This window comes from Parasteatoda tepidariorum, chromosome 2 (genome assembly GCF_043381705.1).
Source record: "Parasteatoda tepidariorum isolate YZ-2023 chromosome 2, CAS_Ptep_4.0, whole genome shotgun sequence".
In the NCBI taxonomy this organism is placed as follows: domain Eukaryota; kingdom Metazoa; phylum Arthropoda; class Arachnida; order Araneae; family Theridiidae; genus Parasteatoda; species Parasteatoda tepidariorum.
In genome coordinates, this window is record NC_092205.1 from 63,620,094 (window position 1) to 63,640,882 (window position 20,789).

General features: G+C 28.5%; 1 protein-coding gene across 6 annotated transcripts in view; it reads left to right on the top strand.

The window, feature by feature from the left end:
• The first annotated feature begins 252 nt into the window (after positions 1-252).
• The window catches only part of LOC107455372 (uncharacterized), a 58,703-nt gene continuing 38,166 nt past the window's right edge, over positions 253-20,789 (top strand). For 5 of the 6 annotated variants that reach the window (XM_043045409.2, XM_043045415.2, XM_043045433.2 and 2 more), the window contains exons 1-11: positions 253-1,284; positions 4,062-4,150; positions 4,242-4,314; positions 5,312-5,445; positions 6,949-7,096; positions 7,231-7,354; positions 10,707-11,031; positions 11,578-11,883; positions 12,146-12,451; positions 13,401-13,706; positions 19,041-19,337. In XM_043045409.2, coding sequence (XP_042901343.2) covers positions 1,140-1,284; positions 4,062-4,150; positions 4,242-4,314; positions 5,312-5,445; positions 6,949-7,096; positions 7,231-7,354; positions 10,707-11,031; positions 11,578-11,883; positions 12,146-12,451; positions 13,401-13,706; positions 19,041-19,337 — 2,253 coding nt within the window. In that variant the 5' untranslated portion in view covers positions 253-1,139. The remainder of the gene's footprint in view (positions 1,285-4,061; positions 4,151-4,241; positions 4,315-5,311; positions 5,446-6,948; positions 7,097-7,230; positions 7,355-10,706; positions 11,032-11,577; positions 11,884-12,145; positions 12,452-13,400; positions 13,707-19,040; positions 19,338-20,789) is intronic. The other variant, XM_043045437.2, reaches the window with a different exon arrangement.

The following is a 20,789-nucleotide window of genomic DNA, read 5'->3' on the forward strand; positions in this document are numbered from 1 at the left end:
TTGAATTTCGGTCTTATTCATACGAAAATGAAAAACTGATTTTTTTTTCTTTTTTCTAACAAATGCATAGGAGAAGAAATGAGTTAAAATGGGAGTAAATGAAAATTGATTTTACATATAATGAATGAGATGATTGTTAGTTTTTTAACAATTGTCAAAGGGATTTTTTAACATAGTGGCCAATTGTAGGAATATCTGTTTTTGCGAGCCATATTAATAGCAAGGTCAACAATTTTTTGCAATTGATGGTTTTAACTGTAAAGTAAAAAAAGGTATTTGACATGACTGTTAAAACTGTCAATTGTCAAAATCTAGTGATCCATTCCTAAAGTTGGGCAATTCCAAAGTTCAATGAAAGAAAATCAAAAATATTGAGTAAGCTGTATTCTGCTTGGGAAACCAGTCAAAATATTCATACTGAGTTTTGAAATAAGTTTTATACTTTGTTAATAAATGATATTGCTGACAGAACCATAAAACAATATTTTCTGTTGTTTACAGGCATCTGACAATTGTTTCTTGTCTCTGCGAATGGTGGTTGTTTTCAAAACACATTTATTTCTTTGTACTAAGAAGTGTTGTTAATGTGTTTAACTAGTTTTAAAACTTATTGCGAATAAATTTTCAGATTTTTTTTAAAAAATCTAATTACATTAAATCTAACAGTTCTGCTTTCATTTTTCTTTATTTGATTTTTTTACCATTAATTATTTTTTTGGACACTAGGTATGTTAGAAAATTTTGAACTAAGTTTAAATTTCTTTCTCCCCCTCTTCTTTTTTTTGAAACAAAGAAGCTCCAAAGTTTTGTAAGTGTTCAATATCTTTTTTATATGTTAATTATTCTATACAAAACAAGACTTTTTCATATCAAAATTGCTATGAACATATTTGATCAAAATAAGCGAACAACTGGAAAATTCCATCTGTTTGTAACTGATGTATTACTTATTTTAAAGAATCAATTGATACCATGTCTGTTATTTGATAATGTCAAACTATGTAGAATTTCATGTATTTTTGCCTTTACTTCGCAAATTAAATGTAGTTTAAATGCTATAATTCGCCATAATTTTTTTTTTTTTTTAGTTACAACAACTACAAAAAAGTTTGACAGATATTAAATTAATTGAAAAATCTATGGAAAAAGCAAAGTTGGGAAAAAGTTTTTCATTAGAAGTTCACAAGAGTAGACCATCAGATTTGATATCCTTTGATGAAAATTCTCCTAGATTTTGTGAAGACTTGACATTAGGCAAGGAAAATGATAAAAATGTGTTAAATGGTAAACTGAAACTTTACTTATATTATATAATTTCAAAATGTTTGATATACGTAAAAAAAAAAAAAAGACCACCCTGATTAACTATTTTTAACGTGAACTCTTTTTGATCTAAAGATTGGATTTTTAGGACTCAATGGTTCAAGGGGAATGACCACAAATATACTAATTAATAAGTGCAGACAATATTTTAAGTTGCAAAATCAGACACAAAAACATATTTTCTCTGAATAAACATACTTTTTTTCTCCGATTCGGATTTTTGACCCTCAAAATAACGGGGTTAGCCACAATCTGGGAAATATTGTTTCCATGGTTTGGTCAAGAGAGAGCTCCACAGTTTAAACCCTTTAATCCCAGTTTTACTTTTTGTGTTTTTCACTATATCTCAAACTGTTTAAGCTAATTGAAAATTTTTTACTCGCAATTATAAAATTTGTTTGTCCAAAGGTAATAATTTTTAGCAAATATTTAATTTAATTTAATAATGGTCGAAAAATTTTGAATTGCAAGGTATAAAATGTTTTGCATCATTTTAAAGAATATAATTTTATATGGCAAAATACAAAATTGGTCCAATAGTTTCTAAGAAATTATACACATTTTACAATTTTTAGTCTCCTTGACTAAACTATGGAGAACATATTTCCCAGATTGTAACTACCCCACATATTTTGGAAGATAGAAATCCAAATCAGTCAAAAAAAAGATATGTTTGTTCACAGAAAGTGCATTTTTTGTCTGATTTCATGCCTTCAAATATTGTCTGCACTTATTAATTAGCATATTTGAGGTCACCCCCTCAAACCATTAGGGTTGAGTCCTTAGAATATGAAGATGCGATCATTAGATTAAATGTTATTCAGGGTAGTCCTTTTTTTGCACTGTACATTTAACTTAATAAACTAAACTCAGTGGCGTGACAGCTCATCATGGGTGCAAGTCTTCCGTCCCCAGGAGGGATTTCCGTCTTTCGAAAATGTCCGCCGACGGAAACAAGACTGACTCAAAGATGGAAATCAGAATTTTTTTTTCTGTCCTAAAAATATTTTTTAGGTCTACGTTATTGGTCAATTTTCTTATGTCCTGTTGTTATTTTATCAAAAGACAGATGAATAAATATTTTTTGCATAGTATTTAAACTTGATGTATTATGGTAAAGCTTTCTTAGATAGTTTGCATATGTTGAGAGGGTATTGTGTATGTTAGGTATTTCAGTCAAAAAAATTTCAGTCTTGGCCTTTTTTCCAACTTGCACCCATGCAGCCCATAGAGGGCCAAGGCCTACTGTGCCCATCTCAGTTTTCTTGACCTTGGGCTCTGGGGTGCAGGAGCAGATGTTCCGGTCAGCCGAATACGGAACTCCCAGTGTTTAGTTCCCAAACATGCTTGGTACTCATTTATCGACCCACTGAAGGGATGAAAGGCTGAGACAACCTTGCCCGGCCCCAGGATCGAACCAGGGACCTGTGGCACGACAGCGCGAAACGCTACCGCTCAGCCACCGCATTTAACTTAATATGTAATATTAAATTTTACTAAAAACTAGAAACATTATTGCCTTTTTGCTCCGCTTACTTGAAATTACTCTTCCCAGTAGTCATTTACTTTGATCCATGTGAAATTTTTCGTTTCAAAATATCACCAAAACATAATTTTATAGTCTTCAAAACAATGTAGTTTAATTATATTTTTTTGCAGTTGGAAGCTTCAAAAGTAACATGCTTTGAATAAATTAAAATATTGTTAGTGTTCAATATGTGTATCTTTCTCTGCAAAATTTTCCATAAGTGATTGATTATTGATATATTATGTTATGATTGATTGTTATAATAACAAGGGTCCAGATAATTGCTGGTCTGTTAGTATGTGAGTTTTGGAATTTGACTCAAACCACCATTAAAATAATTATCGTATGTCCTCTGAACCAGCAATCAACGTAAACGGATGGTATATTGTTTTCGTATTTTTGTTTTTTGTTTTGGCCCATGTTAGCATATATCATTATAATTGTTAACACTACACCAGCAGCTAGATTTTCTTAATTTCTACTCCTTTATTAATGTAATTCATAATTCAAAGTATTAAAACTTAGTAAATCTGTGTGGATATATAAATATTTCATAAGAAATTAAGTATTTGTTTTTTCTTCTGTAAATGTTAATTTGTGTAAGAAGAGACTAGTTTAATTATTTTTTAGGCAAGTACATCCATCTATTCTTCCTGATTTAAGTTTTCTTTCAAGAAGATGAAGTCTACTTTGTTAATTTTCATTTGCATTGTTTTATCATCACTTGCTACCCACTTTTTTATCTGACTGTGTATATATTTTTTAAGACTTTCATTGTTTTGTTCCCACTGCTAAAAATCTAAAGCAAAGCAAAATATCTTAATCATTGATGTTTTAAACTGATTATTTTCTTTCGAGAAATTTTTTTTTAAAATCTCTAGTTTTAATAATTTAATTTAAATCATTGACGTAATTATACATGTTAGAATTTTTTTTTTTCATTGTTTACAATCTGTAAAAGTAATTTAATCTACTTTAATAATTATGTTAATTTTGTTTTTTATTAAACATGATTTACATTTTCATTAAATAAAAAAATCTAGAATTTTATGTAAATTGACTGGGAATATCAGGGAGAAATTTCTTCTTTTTAAATATGAACCTTGGAAAATATTGTCAATTATTTGGTATTGTAGATATTTTAGTTTAAAAAAAATATTTACTATAAATTATTTTTTATAAAGTTCACTTTTATTTCTTAACTTTTTAGAAAGTCTTTGCCATTCAAAAAGCTTAGAAGAAACACTGCAAGATAAAATAAAGAGCCAAGAAGCAATCATTAAAGATCTCAAATCAAAAGTGAATATTTAATACTTTGTTTTCTTTAAATTATAACATATTTTTATTTTAATAACATAAAAATTTTTTTCTTCCTTTTTTTAACCCCTAGCTTGAATTGCAATCTCACAGTGAAGATTATATGAATGTTAGTGCATTAGCTACTCCAGCTAAGACAAAGAAAGGTTTCTATTATTGTTTAATTCTTCCTTTTATTGATTACTGTTTTTTCTTTAAAGTTTTAAGACTTTATAATTAATTACTTCAAGAAATTATATTTTTCTAAATATGCTCTTAAAAAAAATTTATGTTTTAAAAATGATAAAAAATATTTTGAATGAGGGGTTTGGCAATACTGTAATAATTGCTGTAAAATTTTGAACTAAATTACCTTCATATTCAGATTTACAGTGACAATTATTGTCAAGTCAAGTTAGTCCTGAAGCTTAACATTTCTTTTAACTTTGTTTTGTAAAAAAATTGTCCATAGCAATATTAAACTCATATTATAAGATCAAAGACTTAATATCAGGACTACTTCCGGATTTTCAACACATCTTTTATGCAGCATGGGAAGTTTTATTTAGAACTTTTATAAATTGATCACTCATTCCGAGGATGTTTTTAATTATACTGTCATCCTCAATATTTAAAATGGTCATTTTTTAGGATCAAAATTCTGAACAGTCTTCATGAAGTTTATGCTGATTTATAAAATATGAATCTGTGTTGGGCTGCAGTGAATTAAAAAAGGGTGAAGTGGGTGGGAAAAGATTATGAAGACAAGTTTATCTGTTAAATGAAGACATTTTGATGTATTAAAACAAATTATGTGGATAAATTACTGCAAATTCTGAATTTTTCCACTTCTTTGCTCAATTTATATTGCCTTGTGTAAAATATTTGGTTGGGCTCCTTTGCATCATTTGTTTTCTCAGCTTAATTGTGATTGAATCTAGAGTTTAATGATGTAATAACTAGAAGTGGCTTTATGAACAAGATAAAATAGTGTTATAAATTAAGTCGAAGGCAAAAATGAAGGATAAATAATGATTGGAAGGAAAGAAAAAATAATTTGGTGTACTTCTAAATCTAGTTATTGTCAGTAGTTATTAATATAAATGTTTCTCAAGATTTTATTTTTAGCAATATATTTTATTTTTAATAATGTATTCTGTTTAGATACAAGCCTGTTCTCAGGAAGAGAAAACTTTAGCTTTTTTGACGGTTTTACCTCTACACCTGCTAAGAATAACAAAGAAAGAGTTTTGAAGCATCAAAGTGATGCTACAGTTGTCGATTCTGGGAATGACAAAGTAATTATGTCTTACCTTTAGTTTGTTACCTTTTTGCTTGTGCTCAGTCAAATTTGTGCAAAAAAATATATTCTTATTCAGTAATATTTCCTTTAAATAGCATGGAGAGAAATTGGTATGCTGTCTTAGAAAGAAAATATCTCTTGCCTTAAACTAAAATCAGTATTGAGATTTGTTGATGATTATTTTGTTAAATTGTACTGAAATGTAACTGGGTGTAAGCATTATGCAATTATGCCTCTTAATGTGACTGCTTTTAGCAATTTCATTCCTTCAAAATGTAGGAATTTTTGTATCATCTGCTTTGGTTTGACTCAAAAATTAAATCTTTACAAATATAATCAAATTAAAATTATTTGCATTTGATAACATTTTGAAGTCGATGGAGGTAACCCCTAAGAGCTACCAATCTCCAATAACGACCATTTTACTGTGGATCAGAGAGTGGTTGCGCTCGAAAGGTTTCACTGTATTGGAGCTATTAAATTTATAAAAGTACACTATTTAAAAATCTTTAACTATTATTATTTTTTGAACTTCGAAATCCTATTGAAAATATCATTGGGATTCTTTTTGCCATTTTAATTAAAGAATTTATTAATAGTAGTTGCCTCTGTGACAGAATCACTGCGACATTGTCGCAGAACATTACAGAGTTCTTCCAGATAAAATTTTCCTTTGAAACATAAAATTTTTTTGAAAAATAATAACGTAACATTTGAATAATGCATTAAGATAATCACTTTTTAACACGCTCAATTTACGCTGATAGTTTCCTAAATCGATGTAATGTTTCGATTGTATTTTCGGCAGATCGATTTTTAAGTACCTCGATATATTTCAAACAATATGGAAAATTCGAATCTTGCATTTGAGTATTTACTTTTCAGGCAATAATTCTATTGAATTTTTGGCAATTATTGCTTTTGATTTCTCCATAGTTTTTAATTCTATTTTTTATGCGACCTTATTTATTACAACAATTGAGAAGTCCGATTCGCGTAATTTCATTGTCTTTTTTCGGCAATACTAGTACAGATTTGGTAATTTTTAATTATTTTTTTATTGTGATTATTTGCAAAATGCGAAGGAAAGAATTTGTCCCCCTCCCCCGAACAAAATGTTAAAATATCACCTATAGAATAAAGAGTTATTACATGTTCAGTAAAAAAATTTGTAGTTTTCTTTTGTAAGCACAGCGCTTTTGTTATTTTAAATTAGTTACATATATTTTTGTTATTATTAAAAGTAACTTGCAGAAATATGTTAGTGCTTGAGAGTTTTTGTCGCTGATAGCTTGAAAAAATTCTGCTACAGGGGTAGTTACTTTGATTACATTATTTATTGCTAGAGTCTGTGCTAAATTTTTATTTTAATATGGTAGTTTGTTTCTTTTTCATTACTCTCAGATTCTGTGTTTTACAGTCCTTTGGTCAGGAACCAAGGAAAAGATTTAGTGAAAACCAAAAAGAAAAAAAAAAAAATTAATTGTTTTTCTTTCAGAACACTGCTTTAGAAAACCGTTTGAAACAACTTTGTCAGGAACTTGATTGTCAAAGGCACAATTTTGAAGCTACAAAAAATGCTATGGAATTGAAATTTAAAGAGAGTGAGAACATACTAAAAACAGATTTAAAGTTTCAAGTTCAAGGTATTTTTTTGCTTAAATTAAAAATTTAATAAGCTTGATACTTTGTTAATATATATTTGTAAAATATGTAGAAAAAGTTTTGTTTTATCGTAATGTCTTTTTTTTAAATTTATTTTTTATTTTTATTTTTTAAGCCTGTGCAAGTGTGGAGAAAGAACTTAATGAACTCAGAAATAAGTACCAACAAGAAACCTCACAGTCTTCAAAGAAATTGGATATGATTACACTACAACTAAATAAATCTGAACAGCTTAAAACGTGAGTATAATTTCTGAAAACTTTATGTTACTTACTTATAGTTTCTGAAAACTTACTTATACTTTAACTACCGCTGCTTAACTTTTAATGTAATGTCTTATGTTTGCCAGCTTGATTATAATAACAAAAATTGAAACTAGTACTTATTATTAGACTACCTTCATGTAATTATATATTACTCAATTTGTAAAAAGTTTCTGAGCCTCTAAAAGTCCCTGAGCATGTAACATTTCAGAGAAAGGAGAGCTTATATATCAATAAAATTTTATTATAACTATTCAAACAATATCTGAACAACATGTTAATGTTAATCTGTACATATAATAAAATATGGTGCTTATGTGTTGCTTTCTCTGTTTTGGGCTGTCAGAAACAGTAACATATTCAAAAGTAGAATCTTAAGTTTGCACCCACCAAATCCCAAGTGTTGAATATTTGATCAATTTTTTTAAAAATAATTATAAAATATTGCCTATTTTTATATTTCTGCACATCACAAATCATTATATTCCGATGAAATACTGTAAAAAAATACTTTCATTGCCTGTTATGCGTTTTTAGTATGATTAACAAAATATTTTTTGACATTACTTTCCGCTCTGTTTTTATATTACATATAAGAATCTATAACAGATATAAACTTGAAATTTTTATATGTATATTAGGATTCTTCCTTTCACGTTTAGTTACTATTTAATTTTTTGTTTAAGTAATAAGAATATAGTAAATACTATATTCTTATAACTTACTACATAGATGATTGTGCTCCGGATTTCCGGAATTTTCACTAACCGTGATCCGAAAGTTTCCTTAAATCCAGGGTCCAGAAGTTTCAAGAAATCATCCATCCCATTTATGCATAAAAATTCTTGAATATTTTATTTTAAAATATTAGAACTAAAATTTATATTTGGCATCTCTTTCATTTGTAACTATTTTTTCTGGTAGACTTAGTAAACTTATACATAATTAAATTATTCATTTAAATTATGCTGCTTAAATTTATTTAAATTTTCATGCTTTGAAAATATCAATGATTTAAATTTATAAAGACATTATTTTTTGAGATGCATCATTAAAGATTTTACTCAGGGAATTTTCAGGATTTTTGAATTGGGCTCACAATCACCCCTGTTATTAATATATATCTTATTATGCTATAATACAGTGCAGAACATCTTATCCGGAAATCAGAAAACCAGATAACCGGAATGAAATTCGGAACCAGAAATTAATTTTCTTCCGTTAAAAAATTTTTTTTCCCTGCAAGATTTTGAGCCCATTTTGTTATTTAGACCGTACAGCGTATCGAGTTGACGAAAGAACTGATTTAGAGGACGGATCAAAAGCCGTTTGTAGACGAATCTCACATAAGCACAAATAGCTTATGTATGTTATTAATGTTAATAATAACATATATAAGCCTCTATATAATTTTTATTTCATAATTTCTTTCCTTATTTAAAATTTAGTGTATTATTATTTATAATTTTTTATTTCTAAAACTATTTCAAAATAATTTTTTAGTTTCGTTTTATAAACATTAAAAAAACGGCATTTTGTAGTGATTCAGAAAACCGGAAAAATCCCGGAATCACGATGGTCCCGATCGTTCCGGATATTCGGTTCTCTACTGTATCTTATTATTTTTTATATCTTATTACTATAGTCTTATTTTGTTCTCCAATTACTTCTCAGAATATTTTGATGTTCAAGTGTGTTCTGTTTACAAATTTAGTCACATGTTTATTTCTGAAATACTTAATGTTAAAAGTTTTTTAAAGAAAAGTATTTTATCCTCTAAATAATAACTTTACCTGAATATTCATTATTTTTTAGAGCTTTACGATTTGCAGATTACCATTATTATATAACTTAGTTAAGTTAACATTAGAACTACTATAGTTAAAAAAAATAATTCTAAGAAACAGAAGTGGTAAGATATTTCCTGATTAAAACTTCATTTGTCTCAAAAATATACAGATAGAAAATAACAGTCGATATGTTTCAAGAGCTTCAAAAATAGGCCAGGTACGAATTTTCATATTTACGTTTGTTTCTTCACATAAACGTTTAGCAAGTTATGAAAATGAGTGCCAAGTTATATTAAGCTCTTGCTAAGTGTAAATGTATGATTCTCCAAAAGCATGACACTTTAATAAACTCTATAAGCTTATAAACATTTTTGAGTAGTAAATTTTTCTCTAGCACTTCTCAATTGTAGTGAAAGCATTGTTTTTCATTTCATATACGTTTTGTTTCATATATAGCAAGATAGAAAATACTTTTAAATATCCATTTATTAAAGTAATATTTTTTATATTTTGATGATTTTTGTTTCTGAATTACAATGTATTATAATTCTATTTCTGTATACATTAATTCTTTATTATGTAGAATATATCGATTTAGTTTAAAAAGAACTTGTTGCAAGAAAATAAATATATTGATCTGTCTATATTCTATTATTTTGATCTGTCTATTTCCGAAATCAAGAGAATTCAGGTTCTGAGATTTCTTACCATATGTATTCACAGAATCACTTAGTTTTTTTTTTTTTAAAATAATTTTGTATTGACTTGTTCTTGTCTTTAATTTTTTTTTTTTTTTAAATATTGAATGCCACACAAAAATAAATTTTCAAAGCAGTGAATGAAAATTTTTTTTTAGCCCATCACTTCCCTTACTTAAAAATAGTATGTGTTACATGAAATGTCCTGATTCTTTTGTAAAATGTTGTCCAGATTTTTTATTTTGTACAACTACAAAGCTTGATGTATAATAAAACAGTTGTTTGGAAAAATGATAGCAGAAACTGTTATACGCCTTAATTTCAAATTTCAAATAGGAGATAGAAACAGGTAAATTAGATATTCAAAGCTCTAAATCAACCAATAGAATGACGAAAATAAATAGTGTTGTTTGTGTGAGATTAAATGTTCTCTTTTTTCGTAAAATGAAATATTTCCTGGTTCAGGAGAGTGACTTGAATTCCTTTGGACAAACTTTCAAATAATTCACCTTGGTGAGTTAAGTAATTAAATTGAATTATAAGATATTATTTTACACATTCAAATATAGTTTGCTAATACTACTTTAAATATAAAATTTTAAATCCATGCATAGGCTAAGAGAGTGACTTTTAGGCAATTTTAAAAATAAAAAAATTAGGAATTTTAAGTAAATCATCTTTGTTATATCCATAGAAAAAACCATGCTTTAAAAGTAAAAACTCCGTCAGGCTAGTCTTTAAACGTTTTTGGAGAATCATCAAAATATGTTGTTTTTTTTTAATATTGTATCTATATTGACTTAATCAGTTTTATGACTATAATATAAATATATCTTTTAGTCAATATGAGCAAGAGATAAAGAGACTTGAAACAAAATTGAATGATTCAGAACAGATTTTGAGAAAAAAAGAAGAGGAATTTCAAGAACTACAGAAATTAAAAAATGTTGCTGATATGACATGTCAATCATTACAAGCACTGAAGTCTGATTTAGAAAAAAAATGCAACAGTTCTCTTAAAGAAAATATGATGTTGAATGATCAAATTAGTTCATCTAAGATTGAACTTGAAAAAAATGTTAATCTCTTGAAAGAAAAAGATTTATGCTTATGTAACATGAAAAAGGAGATGGATTCCATTTCACACTCTTGCAACAATTTGGAAGTAAGTAGTTTATTTTTTATTGTATGTCTTAAAGTTGTCATCTGCTAACTTAAATTTTTTCATTGTTAACACGTCGATAGTGAACACTTTTCTAAATAAGCAATTGATGTACTTGGTTAATTATTTTAATTTGTAATATTTAATGTGATAGAGACTAAAATTTTTTTAGTTATTTAGGAAATGTAGAAAATTACTACATATCGAACAATATTGGTGTCTATCTCTTGAGCTGCCAAATAACTGTTTTTTATTTTTTTTAATTCTCTTCTGTCTTCACATATTGTAACTGGGCCCTATATTTTCAATTCCATTTGATATTCTTTACTGAGTTTGAAGTATCAAACATACAGTAAAGTTTCAGATATTATTATTTTTTTTAAATTTTTATTTTTAATTTCTTAAATTAAATTGAAAAAAATTTTTTTTAAAGAAAGTTCAATTAAACATTAGCTACTATTGCAATCATAAAGTTTGTAAATGAAGGCATGCCTTGTTTTGCTAAATATAATTTTGTTGCTTCCTATATCTGATTTATTTACATTTTAGGGTAAAATAAAGGAATTAGATAACAAGTTAAGAGCTTCTGAGGCAGATTATGCTAATCTTACCAATAAATTTGAAAAGCTTGTGGACAGTGAGAATTCCTTAAAGTCTCTCTCTGAAAAGTTGGAGAAAGAAAGAGCTCAGCTCCAGAACAACTTGAAGGAAGAAAACAGTAAATCTCAACGACTCGAGTTAAATGCACAGAAACTAGAAAAAAATATTCAGACACTTCAAAATCAATTAGAAAATAAAGTTCTAGAATTAAATGGACTTAATGATGAGACGAAACTTGCAAAGGAGAAATATGAGGTAAGTTTGGATATTTTGCTTTCTTTGACGAATTTTCTGTTCTCTTTTGTGTAACATAAAGAGTTTCAGGTGTTAATTTTTTTTTTAATAATTATTTTTATGCGTAATTTCTTAAATTAATATAAATTTTTTTTTTTTTTTGAAAAAGAGTTAAATCAAACATTAGCTATTATTGCAAACATAAAGTTGATATATGAAGGAATTCCTTGTTTTGTTAAATATAATTTTGTTGATTCCTTTATCTGATTTATTCACATTTTAGGGTAAAATAAAGGAATTAGATAACAAGTTAAGAGCTTCTGTGACAGATTATGCTAATCTCACCAATAAATTCGATAAGCTCATGGCCAGTGAGAATTCCTTAAAGTCTCTCTCTGAAAAGTTGGAGAAGGAAAAAGCTCAGCTCCAGAACAACTTGAAGGAAGAAAACAGTAAGTCTCAACAACTCGAATTAAATGCACAGAAACTAGGAAAAGATATTCAGACACTTCAAAGTCAATTAGAAAATAAAGTTTTAGAATTAAATGGACTTAATGATGACACGAAACTTGCGAAGGAAAAATATGAGGTAAGTTTGCAAATTTTGATTTCTTTAAAAAAATTTCTGCTCTCTTTTGTATTACGTGAAGAGTTTAATGAAAGAAGATTCTGATACAGTAGAGTTTCGGGTATTAATTTTTTTAATAATTATTTTTATGCGTAATTTCTTCAATTAATATTAAGTTTTAAAAAAAAGTTAAATTAATCATTAGCTTCCATTACAAACATAAAGTTGGTATCCTTGTGGCAGAAATTTTTTGGACTTTCTGCGACATACCTCTCTAATACTAATATCTTTCTGCAAGATACATTTAAAAATAACAAATATACATGTTACTAAATTAAAGTAACAAAAGCATAAACTTCACAAAAAAAAATAAACTTTTTGGATCAAATAAAAAATTTTTTTTAATTAAATATGTAATATTTTTTATTCTAATATTATGGGCTATATTCTCGCATTTTGTTGGGGGGAAAACACACTAATTATTTTCGCATTTCGAAAAATCATTATCTAATTAAAAAGTATTTTTAAAAAGTCTTGAAATCCGTAGCAGTAAGTCGGACTCTTCAAAAAAGGGTTACTAAATGCACGTTTTCATTTCGATATTCAGTTGTTGTAATAAATAATATCATATTAAAAATATCGAATTTTAAAACTATGTGGAAATCAATAGTAATAACCGCATTAAAAAAAAAAAACGAAATTTTCTGCAGAAGAGAAACAAAATTTTTAGTACATTAATCTTTATCTTTGTTCTCAAATGAGAATAGATAAAGCATTTTTTTCACTCGGATGCTTGAAAAAGGCATCTTTTGAATATAATTCTGAAGAAAAATAAAATCTCTCTGCAACGTTCTGCGACAATGTCGCCGTGTCGCCACGATTCTGCCATGGGGGTTGGTATATGAAGAAATTCCTTGTTTTGTTAAATATAATTTTGTTGTTTCCTTTATCTGATTTATTCACATTTTAGGGTAAAATAAAGGAATTAGATAACAAGTTAAGAGCTTCTGAGACAGATTATGCTAATCTCACCAATAAATTCGATAAGCTTGTGACCAGTGAGAATTCCTTAAAGTCTCTCTCTGAAAAGTTGGAGAACGAAAAAGCTCAGCTCCAGAACAACTTGAAGGAAGAAAATAGTAAATCTCAACAACTCGAATTAAATGCACAGAAACTAGAAAAAGATATTCAGACACTTCAAAGTCAATTAGAAAATAAAGTTTTAGAATTAAATGGACTTAATGATGAGATGAAACTTACGAAGGAAAAGTATGATGTAAGTTTGCAATTTTGATTTCTTTAACAAAATTTCTGCTCTCCTTTGTATTACGTGAAGAGTTTTATGAAAGAAGATTGTAAGTAGTAGTTATGAAAATTTTATATTTTTCGAAAAATAATCTTATTTTTATTGAAACTATGCCTCATTAAATTATTCTTTCAAATCTTTATTTCACAGTTCTCCAGGTACTCAGAGATGCCAACTATTATTATTTATCCAGAATTATTATTCCATAGACAAGGTTATGGTTTTACGGTAGGCTAATAGAAATTATGGTTTTTCAGAACTTCTGCCATAATCTGTTTAAAATAAGTTTTATTCCTTTTACTACCTAAGTCATGAAATTTTATTGTGTATAACTAAATTATGATTTTTTTTTTGTGCTCCTTAACCACTTCTGTAAGCAATAAACAAAAGCAATTAGATACAAATAAGAAATATAATATAAACTGCTAGGAAATCTCATCTTTCCCTTTTCCAACAAACTTCTGAAATTTAATCTTCTCTCTTTATAAAAAAGCAAAAGAATACAAACTGAAATATGAAAGATTATCATCTTTGCAATAAGAGCTTGTTATAATTTAATCTAAATCAGATCATTGAGTCCAAATTATCAATTTGCTCTTCTTATAATGCAATTTAAAATTTCTGTGTTGTATAATTTTTAATTTAGCACCTTTATCTAAATCTTGATTTTTAAAAAAAAATTATTTGTAACTTCATGTCTATATTTTTTAAATATTGTATAGAATTAAGTAAAATAGTCACCTTAAAATTGAACTCATTTGAATTTTGTATCTGTTAACTGTATATATATTTCTGTGTTATTTCTGATTGTATAGCTAGTTTGGAAAGTTGTCTGTCAATTGGAAGATCACAAGCAAGAAATGAATGCAGGGCATAATATTTATTTTTAATTGTCAAAATATTATCTAAAAGTTAATTTATGCAAAATCACTAAAATGTCTCTTAAAAAATTTATCCACTCATGTCTTCATAAGTGATGTACCCTAACTACATCAATGGTTTTGTGATATGTATGAAATCTCTTCATGTGGTTATGGTCCACAAGTATCTTTTGGCTAATGCAAAATGAACAGGTATATCTTGCCATTTTTAGTGGCAATGAGGAATTATAGAATCTCTGTCAATATATAATAAAGCTATCATTATAAATATGTGCATAATTGCCTCAAAATATGCATAGTGCCAACTGCAAAACCTAGATTTTTTTGAAATTTAGTGCTTTTTTTATTAGTTAAATTCTGGCATTTTTATAAAATTCAAATATAGATTTTTTGTTAATGATAAAAAAGTTCCTTGAACACTTAATTTAATTAGTGTGCATAAATACTTTTGTACCTTTTTGTATAAATGCAGGTATCTGCAAGATAAAAAAAATATTTACACCTGACATACACAGCTGCATTTTCATTATATGTCATATCAGTCGAATGACATGCATGAAATGACCTCTACTCCAAAGAATCAAAGTTAAATAGTTGCAAGGGCGATTATTTTGATAAAAAAAATTATAGTTTATCTATGTTAAGAACTCCCCCTGCCATACAGCCTGAGACTGTCTGCTGCTATGAAAACAAGGATAGCGCATTTCAGGGAGGGCAGCTTCTCTTCACTTTAGGTCTAACACAGTGGTTCCCAACCTGGGGGCGATATAGATAATCCTTAGGGGGGGCGACGAGTATCAAAAGATAAAAATTGCTAATAATATTAATAATAAAAGCTATTTGAGATTGAAATAGAAAATATATATGAAACCTATGGTTCTGGCGTAGACAAAAAATTATGATAGTTAAAAATTAAAAAAAATTCAAGTGCAGCATCGTTTTCGTCATACGTTTCGGTATCGCAGGCGGAAATCTGATAAGTCACTCTGTTCCTCTGAGCAATAATACTATTTCCAGGCGTATTGATAAGATGGCCACCGACGTTGAATCAAAACTCATCAAATTTCTGAAAGAAGGTAAATTTGCGTTGCAGATTGATGAATCAACTGTGATAGATAACAAAGCTGCTTTAGCTTACTTGAGATTTATAAATGAGAGTGAGGAGCTTAACGAGGAAATGTTGTTTACAAGAAATTTGAACGCAGATACAAAAGGATCGACAATTTTTAAATTGGTCAAAGATTATTTTGAGGTAAAAGAAATTCCCCTCACAAATGTAAGTGCTTGTGCAACAGATGGTGCTCCAACTATGTCTGGTTGTCATACTGGATTTCTGGGTCACCTTAAAAAAGAAGTACCGGAAGTTATCTCACCATTCATTATGTCATTCATCGTCAACTTTTGGCGGTTAAAAATTGGTTATTTCCGGCATCAATAAAATAAAAGCTAATTCTCCTAATAACCGTTTGTTCCGAGAACTTTGCCATGAAAATGATGAGGATTTCGAATTCCTGCTCCTACATACAGCTGTGAGATGGCTTTCAAAAGGAAACTGAGCCGTTTCTTCGAATTACTGGATTCGGTTACTGAGTTTCTCGACGCCACTGATCCTGCTTTAAGTGAGAGTTTGAAGCAACTCAAGTTGGAAACTGCGTACCTCACTCATAGTTTTGAAAAAATGAAGGAAATCAACGTAAAATTTCAAGGAAATAAAATGAACATTATCAAGGCTTATCTTCATTCATCGCCAAGTTTGATACTACAAGTCAAACATTGGTCGCAAAGAGCTAATGCAATTTCCAACTCTTAAAAAGTGCTCAATGGCAGATATCGAGATTCTCGATAATAAAATCTTAATTTTTACTGATCACCTTGATCAGTTATGGAATCAATATTTAAAGATTTGATGAAATTAGAAATTCCGGATTGGATTTTCGATCCTTTCTCTTTTGAAGTTGTGGGTAAGCTCACTTCCTCTTTGTAGACTGAGATTTTAGATTTGAAGTATGACTGTGAGGCTAAAGTCGTCTTTAAAAAATACGGTTACGAGCTAGCTTTGGTAAAGCTTATGGACACTTATCCACAATTGTGGAAACAAACTGAGCTGCTTCTCATCTCGTTCCCGTCAACATATTTAGTGGAGAGAGGATTTAGTTCTGTCTTCCAGCTGCTCACAAAGCAAAGAGATAGGTTGGACATTTGCTTCAAAGAAGACCCGCGTTTAAATCTGACGAGCATAAAACCTGACATTCATGCTTTAACTTGTAATACATCAAGCACAGGACAGTCATTGAAGTGGTAAAAATGTACTTTCTCCCTCTTCATTTTTTTTTCTCAAATTTTAGTTGTTAACGTTTTAACTTTTTCTTGATTGCATTAAAATATGAATTTTAAAAAATGTACTTTTATTTTGATTATTCCGTTTTAAATATCATTTCTTTTTTAAAAATAAAAAAAAGATGCACAATTTTTTTTTAATTAATAAAAATGACAGGATAAATGTGCCTCCTTATTTGCATTACAATTTAAATTAAAATCAAATAACATAATTATATGNCTATACAAATGTACTCTACTTTGGTAGTTAATTGGATCAATCAATTGATAGAAAAGTAAGAATTGGTATTCTATATTCAAACTTGTAAAATAATTTCAAAATCACAAGTGGTATAGGGAAAACTAAGCTACATGAATAAAGCATAAAAATAAGCATACTTTAGTTTCTCTTCTATAAACAAAAACCTTTTATTGGTTTCGAAGTGCAAAATATAAATTCTTGTGTATGGAACTGATACTACAGTTTACCTTTTTTTGTGTTTTATTCACAAGTACCTCTAAGTATATCATTTGAATACTATAGATATACAGTGATCCCTCACTTATGTGCGCTCTCTTTTATACGCGTTTCTCACTTATGCGCGCTTTTCTAGCAGTCCTGGCCGGGGATATAGGAAAACAATGATAACTCTTTTTCATTTATGCACTGCTCTGAAGAACCACCTCTCACTTATGTGCGGCTCAAAAACTTTCTCACTTTGAAAAGCAGGGGTCTCAAAAGTGTAGCATATTGCTTATCATAAGAATTTCCATCCTTTTGACATGTTTTTCTTGGAATGCTCACGTTTTTCTTATCTTTGTGTGGTATCACATATTCAACCCTTGGATCTAAGCATCATCCGTTGTGTAAAAGTACACAGTAGAAAACTTTAACTCGTCGTCTTTTGGCTGCCATGGAAACAAAACTTCAGGCAAAAGACGAGCTAAAACAAATCACTGTCCTTGATGCAATGCACATGATGTGCTCATCATGGAGAAGCATCACAGACAAGTGTATTCAAAACTGCTTTAAAAAAGCGGGATTTCTGCTTCAAGAAGAATCTGAATGTGAAGAGCCAGAGCCCGAAAATGAAAACGGCATTAGTGAAGAGGATTGGAATACTGTGTCTGGTGGAATGGGTAATTGTACTTTTAAAGAATTCGTTGACGTAGATGAGCATTTAATTACGGCTCAAATACGAGATATTGGAGAAATTGCAGCTGAAATAAATGGTGGCGACAATGATGTAGAGATAGACGACATTGATGAAGAAGATATCACAAAAGTTCCCCCAACTCACACACCCGCTTTACACGCACTAGAAACTCTGCGTGATTATTTTCAATTTCATTCTGGAAGTGAAGGAACTTTTTCAAGTCTTGATGGACTTGAAAAGGCTCTTTTTGAAAACTCCCGAAAACAAAAACAAACCTCGATTGTAAATTATTTTGTGAAAAATTCATAATTGGAATAAAAAATTAAATTATGGTATGTAAGCATTTTAATTTTTTTTAACTTATTAATTTATAGTTAAATAGATTAAAATTTGAATCTCATCTTATTTAAATGTTCAGTCAAGTATACATAGTATTAATCCGAAATATAATGTTGTAAAATGTATTAATGTTCTATTTTTAAGATCTTTATTATGGCTTTTCACTTATACGCGTGTCTCACTTATATGCGCTTTTCGTGTGGCCCCTCGCTCCCTCGCATAAATGAGAGATCAATGTATATGGAAAAAGAAATTTTAAAATAAATGAAGCATTCTATTACTTCACAAATAAATATGTATATAATTATTTATTTGATGCAGATAATTTATAATTCAAGTTAATTAAAAAATATAGTTTTCAGAAAATTATTTTTTGTTTATTTACTATCAATGTTTAATTCTAAAGAAATTGTAGCATGAACTTTGATACTAAAGAGTTTCAAACTGATTAAAAAAGGTTTACTAGTTTTACACCAAATTATCAGTCCTTGTAGATTATTTGGATTTGGCTCAACCGAACTAACAATCAATAATGAGAAATATTAATTTCGCACTTAATCTGTTCCATTTTTTTCCTAATTATTTTGTTCTTAAATTGTTTTATATTCTAGGAAACTATAAAAGAAATGGAAGCTAAAATAGCAGATACTCAAGCTGAAGTATCAAATACATCAAAAGAAGTGGAGAGATTGACAAATGAAAAGTCATCACTTGAAAATTTGTTAGAGAATTTGGAAAAGAGAGAAAAGAATATTAATGATCAATTATTCACTGAAACTGAAAAAAATAAAGCTCTTTCCCTTGAAATTGATGAATTGAAGCGAAATGTTGAAGAGCTTAATAAAAATCTTACTATCAAACAGGAACAAACTCTAAAACTTAGTGAAAATTTAACTAAAGAATATGAGGTAATTGTTTTTTATCCTTAGATATATTTTTAATGTTTTATTCTTATTTTGTATTTGTTACTTTAATTCTAAACTTTTCTTTGGTTAGGCTTAGCATGGTTTGTAAAATAGTGTTTGACATCTATAAGATATAACTTTTTATAATGCAAGTTTAAAAATTGATTTTGTTCGTAGTTAAATACTCCTTTATTATAATTGCAGTGGTAATTTTATTCAATTTGAAATCTCACTAGAACTGCAATCTGGGAAACATCTCTGAGGATCATCTGAAAAAATGGCAGCAAAATTTTGGCTCTTTGCTGAGGGGAGGACTTCCCTACTTCGATAGTACAGCAACCCAGCAAAGGAGCATTTTGCATTAGAACTGTTTAACGAAGACAGTTGCTATGCACCCCTTTGAGGCAGATCAAAGTGATCACCCAATTGTAAAAGGACCGCATCGAATGATGCTTGATTTTGGTAATCTACTGGGAACAATATCTTATTAGTCCACTGTGGAACCAGTCATTTACATTCTAAATTTAATACTTAAAAGTAAAAATTATTTTATCCATAGAATTCCCTTCTTAAATCTTATGTAGGCTGCTTTAAGCTGTGTTTTATTTTTACTTCTGAATATTCTACCTATAAAATTAATTCTGACTCCCAATGGTAAACTTTGTAGCTTTGCAATTTTGAAGACTTGAATCAGTGAAAGTATTGAAACAATCTCTTACCCACATTTAGGAAAGATGTAAGCAGAGTAGAAACCTCTCTTGGTTAGCTTGACAAAATTAGTTACAACCAATTATACATCTTCCATATCTACTGGAGGCAGTATAGGTTTAAATACTAGCTCTGTTGAGTTTAAATTTGGTAGTGAATTATTCATACTTATATACCATGAATTGTGAGAATTCATTCCACTAGTTTGTTAGTGTTGAAGATAAAGCTATCTCCATTTTGAAAATATATATTTTTTTTTAAATTATGCGATGGTCTGGACTAGAGGTGCACAACCTTTTTGAATGAAGAGACCTTTGTACTATAAGTTGATTATACAGCTACATGTCCAAGTATTTAAACCTGTTGATTGCTTTTGTGGTACTAGTCAGCTTTATATTTGCTTAAAAAATTAAAATTCATTCAAAACTGATAAATGCCACATTTATTTTTTTAAATATTAGTTTTGATATTCATAAAATATTTTCTATATTAATTGTCAAAATTGCAAAAAAAAGTAGTTTTTGTGACATAATACAAGAGTTAATTTTAAGATAAAATCTAACGCTTAAGATTTTTATTGTTCATGGAGAAAAAAAAATGCTTTATTGAAATATAATTATAAATGAAATATTTTAATTTAAAAAAAATTGGGGATTAAAAGAATTTAAATTAAACAATTTTATTATAGCCCAAAATGAAATTCAACATTTTGTTGGAAAAATACTACAAATTCAGAACAATTATATT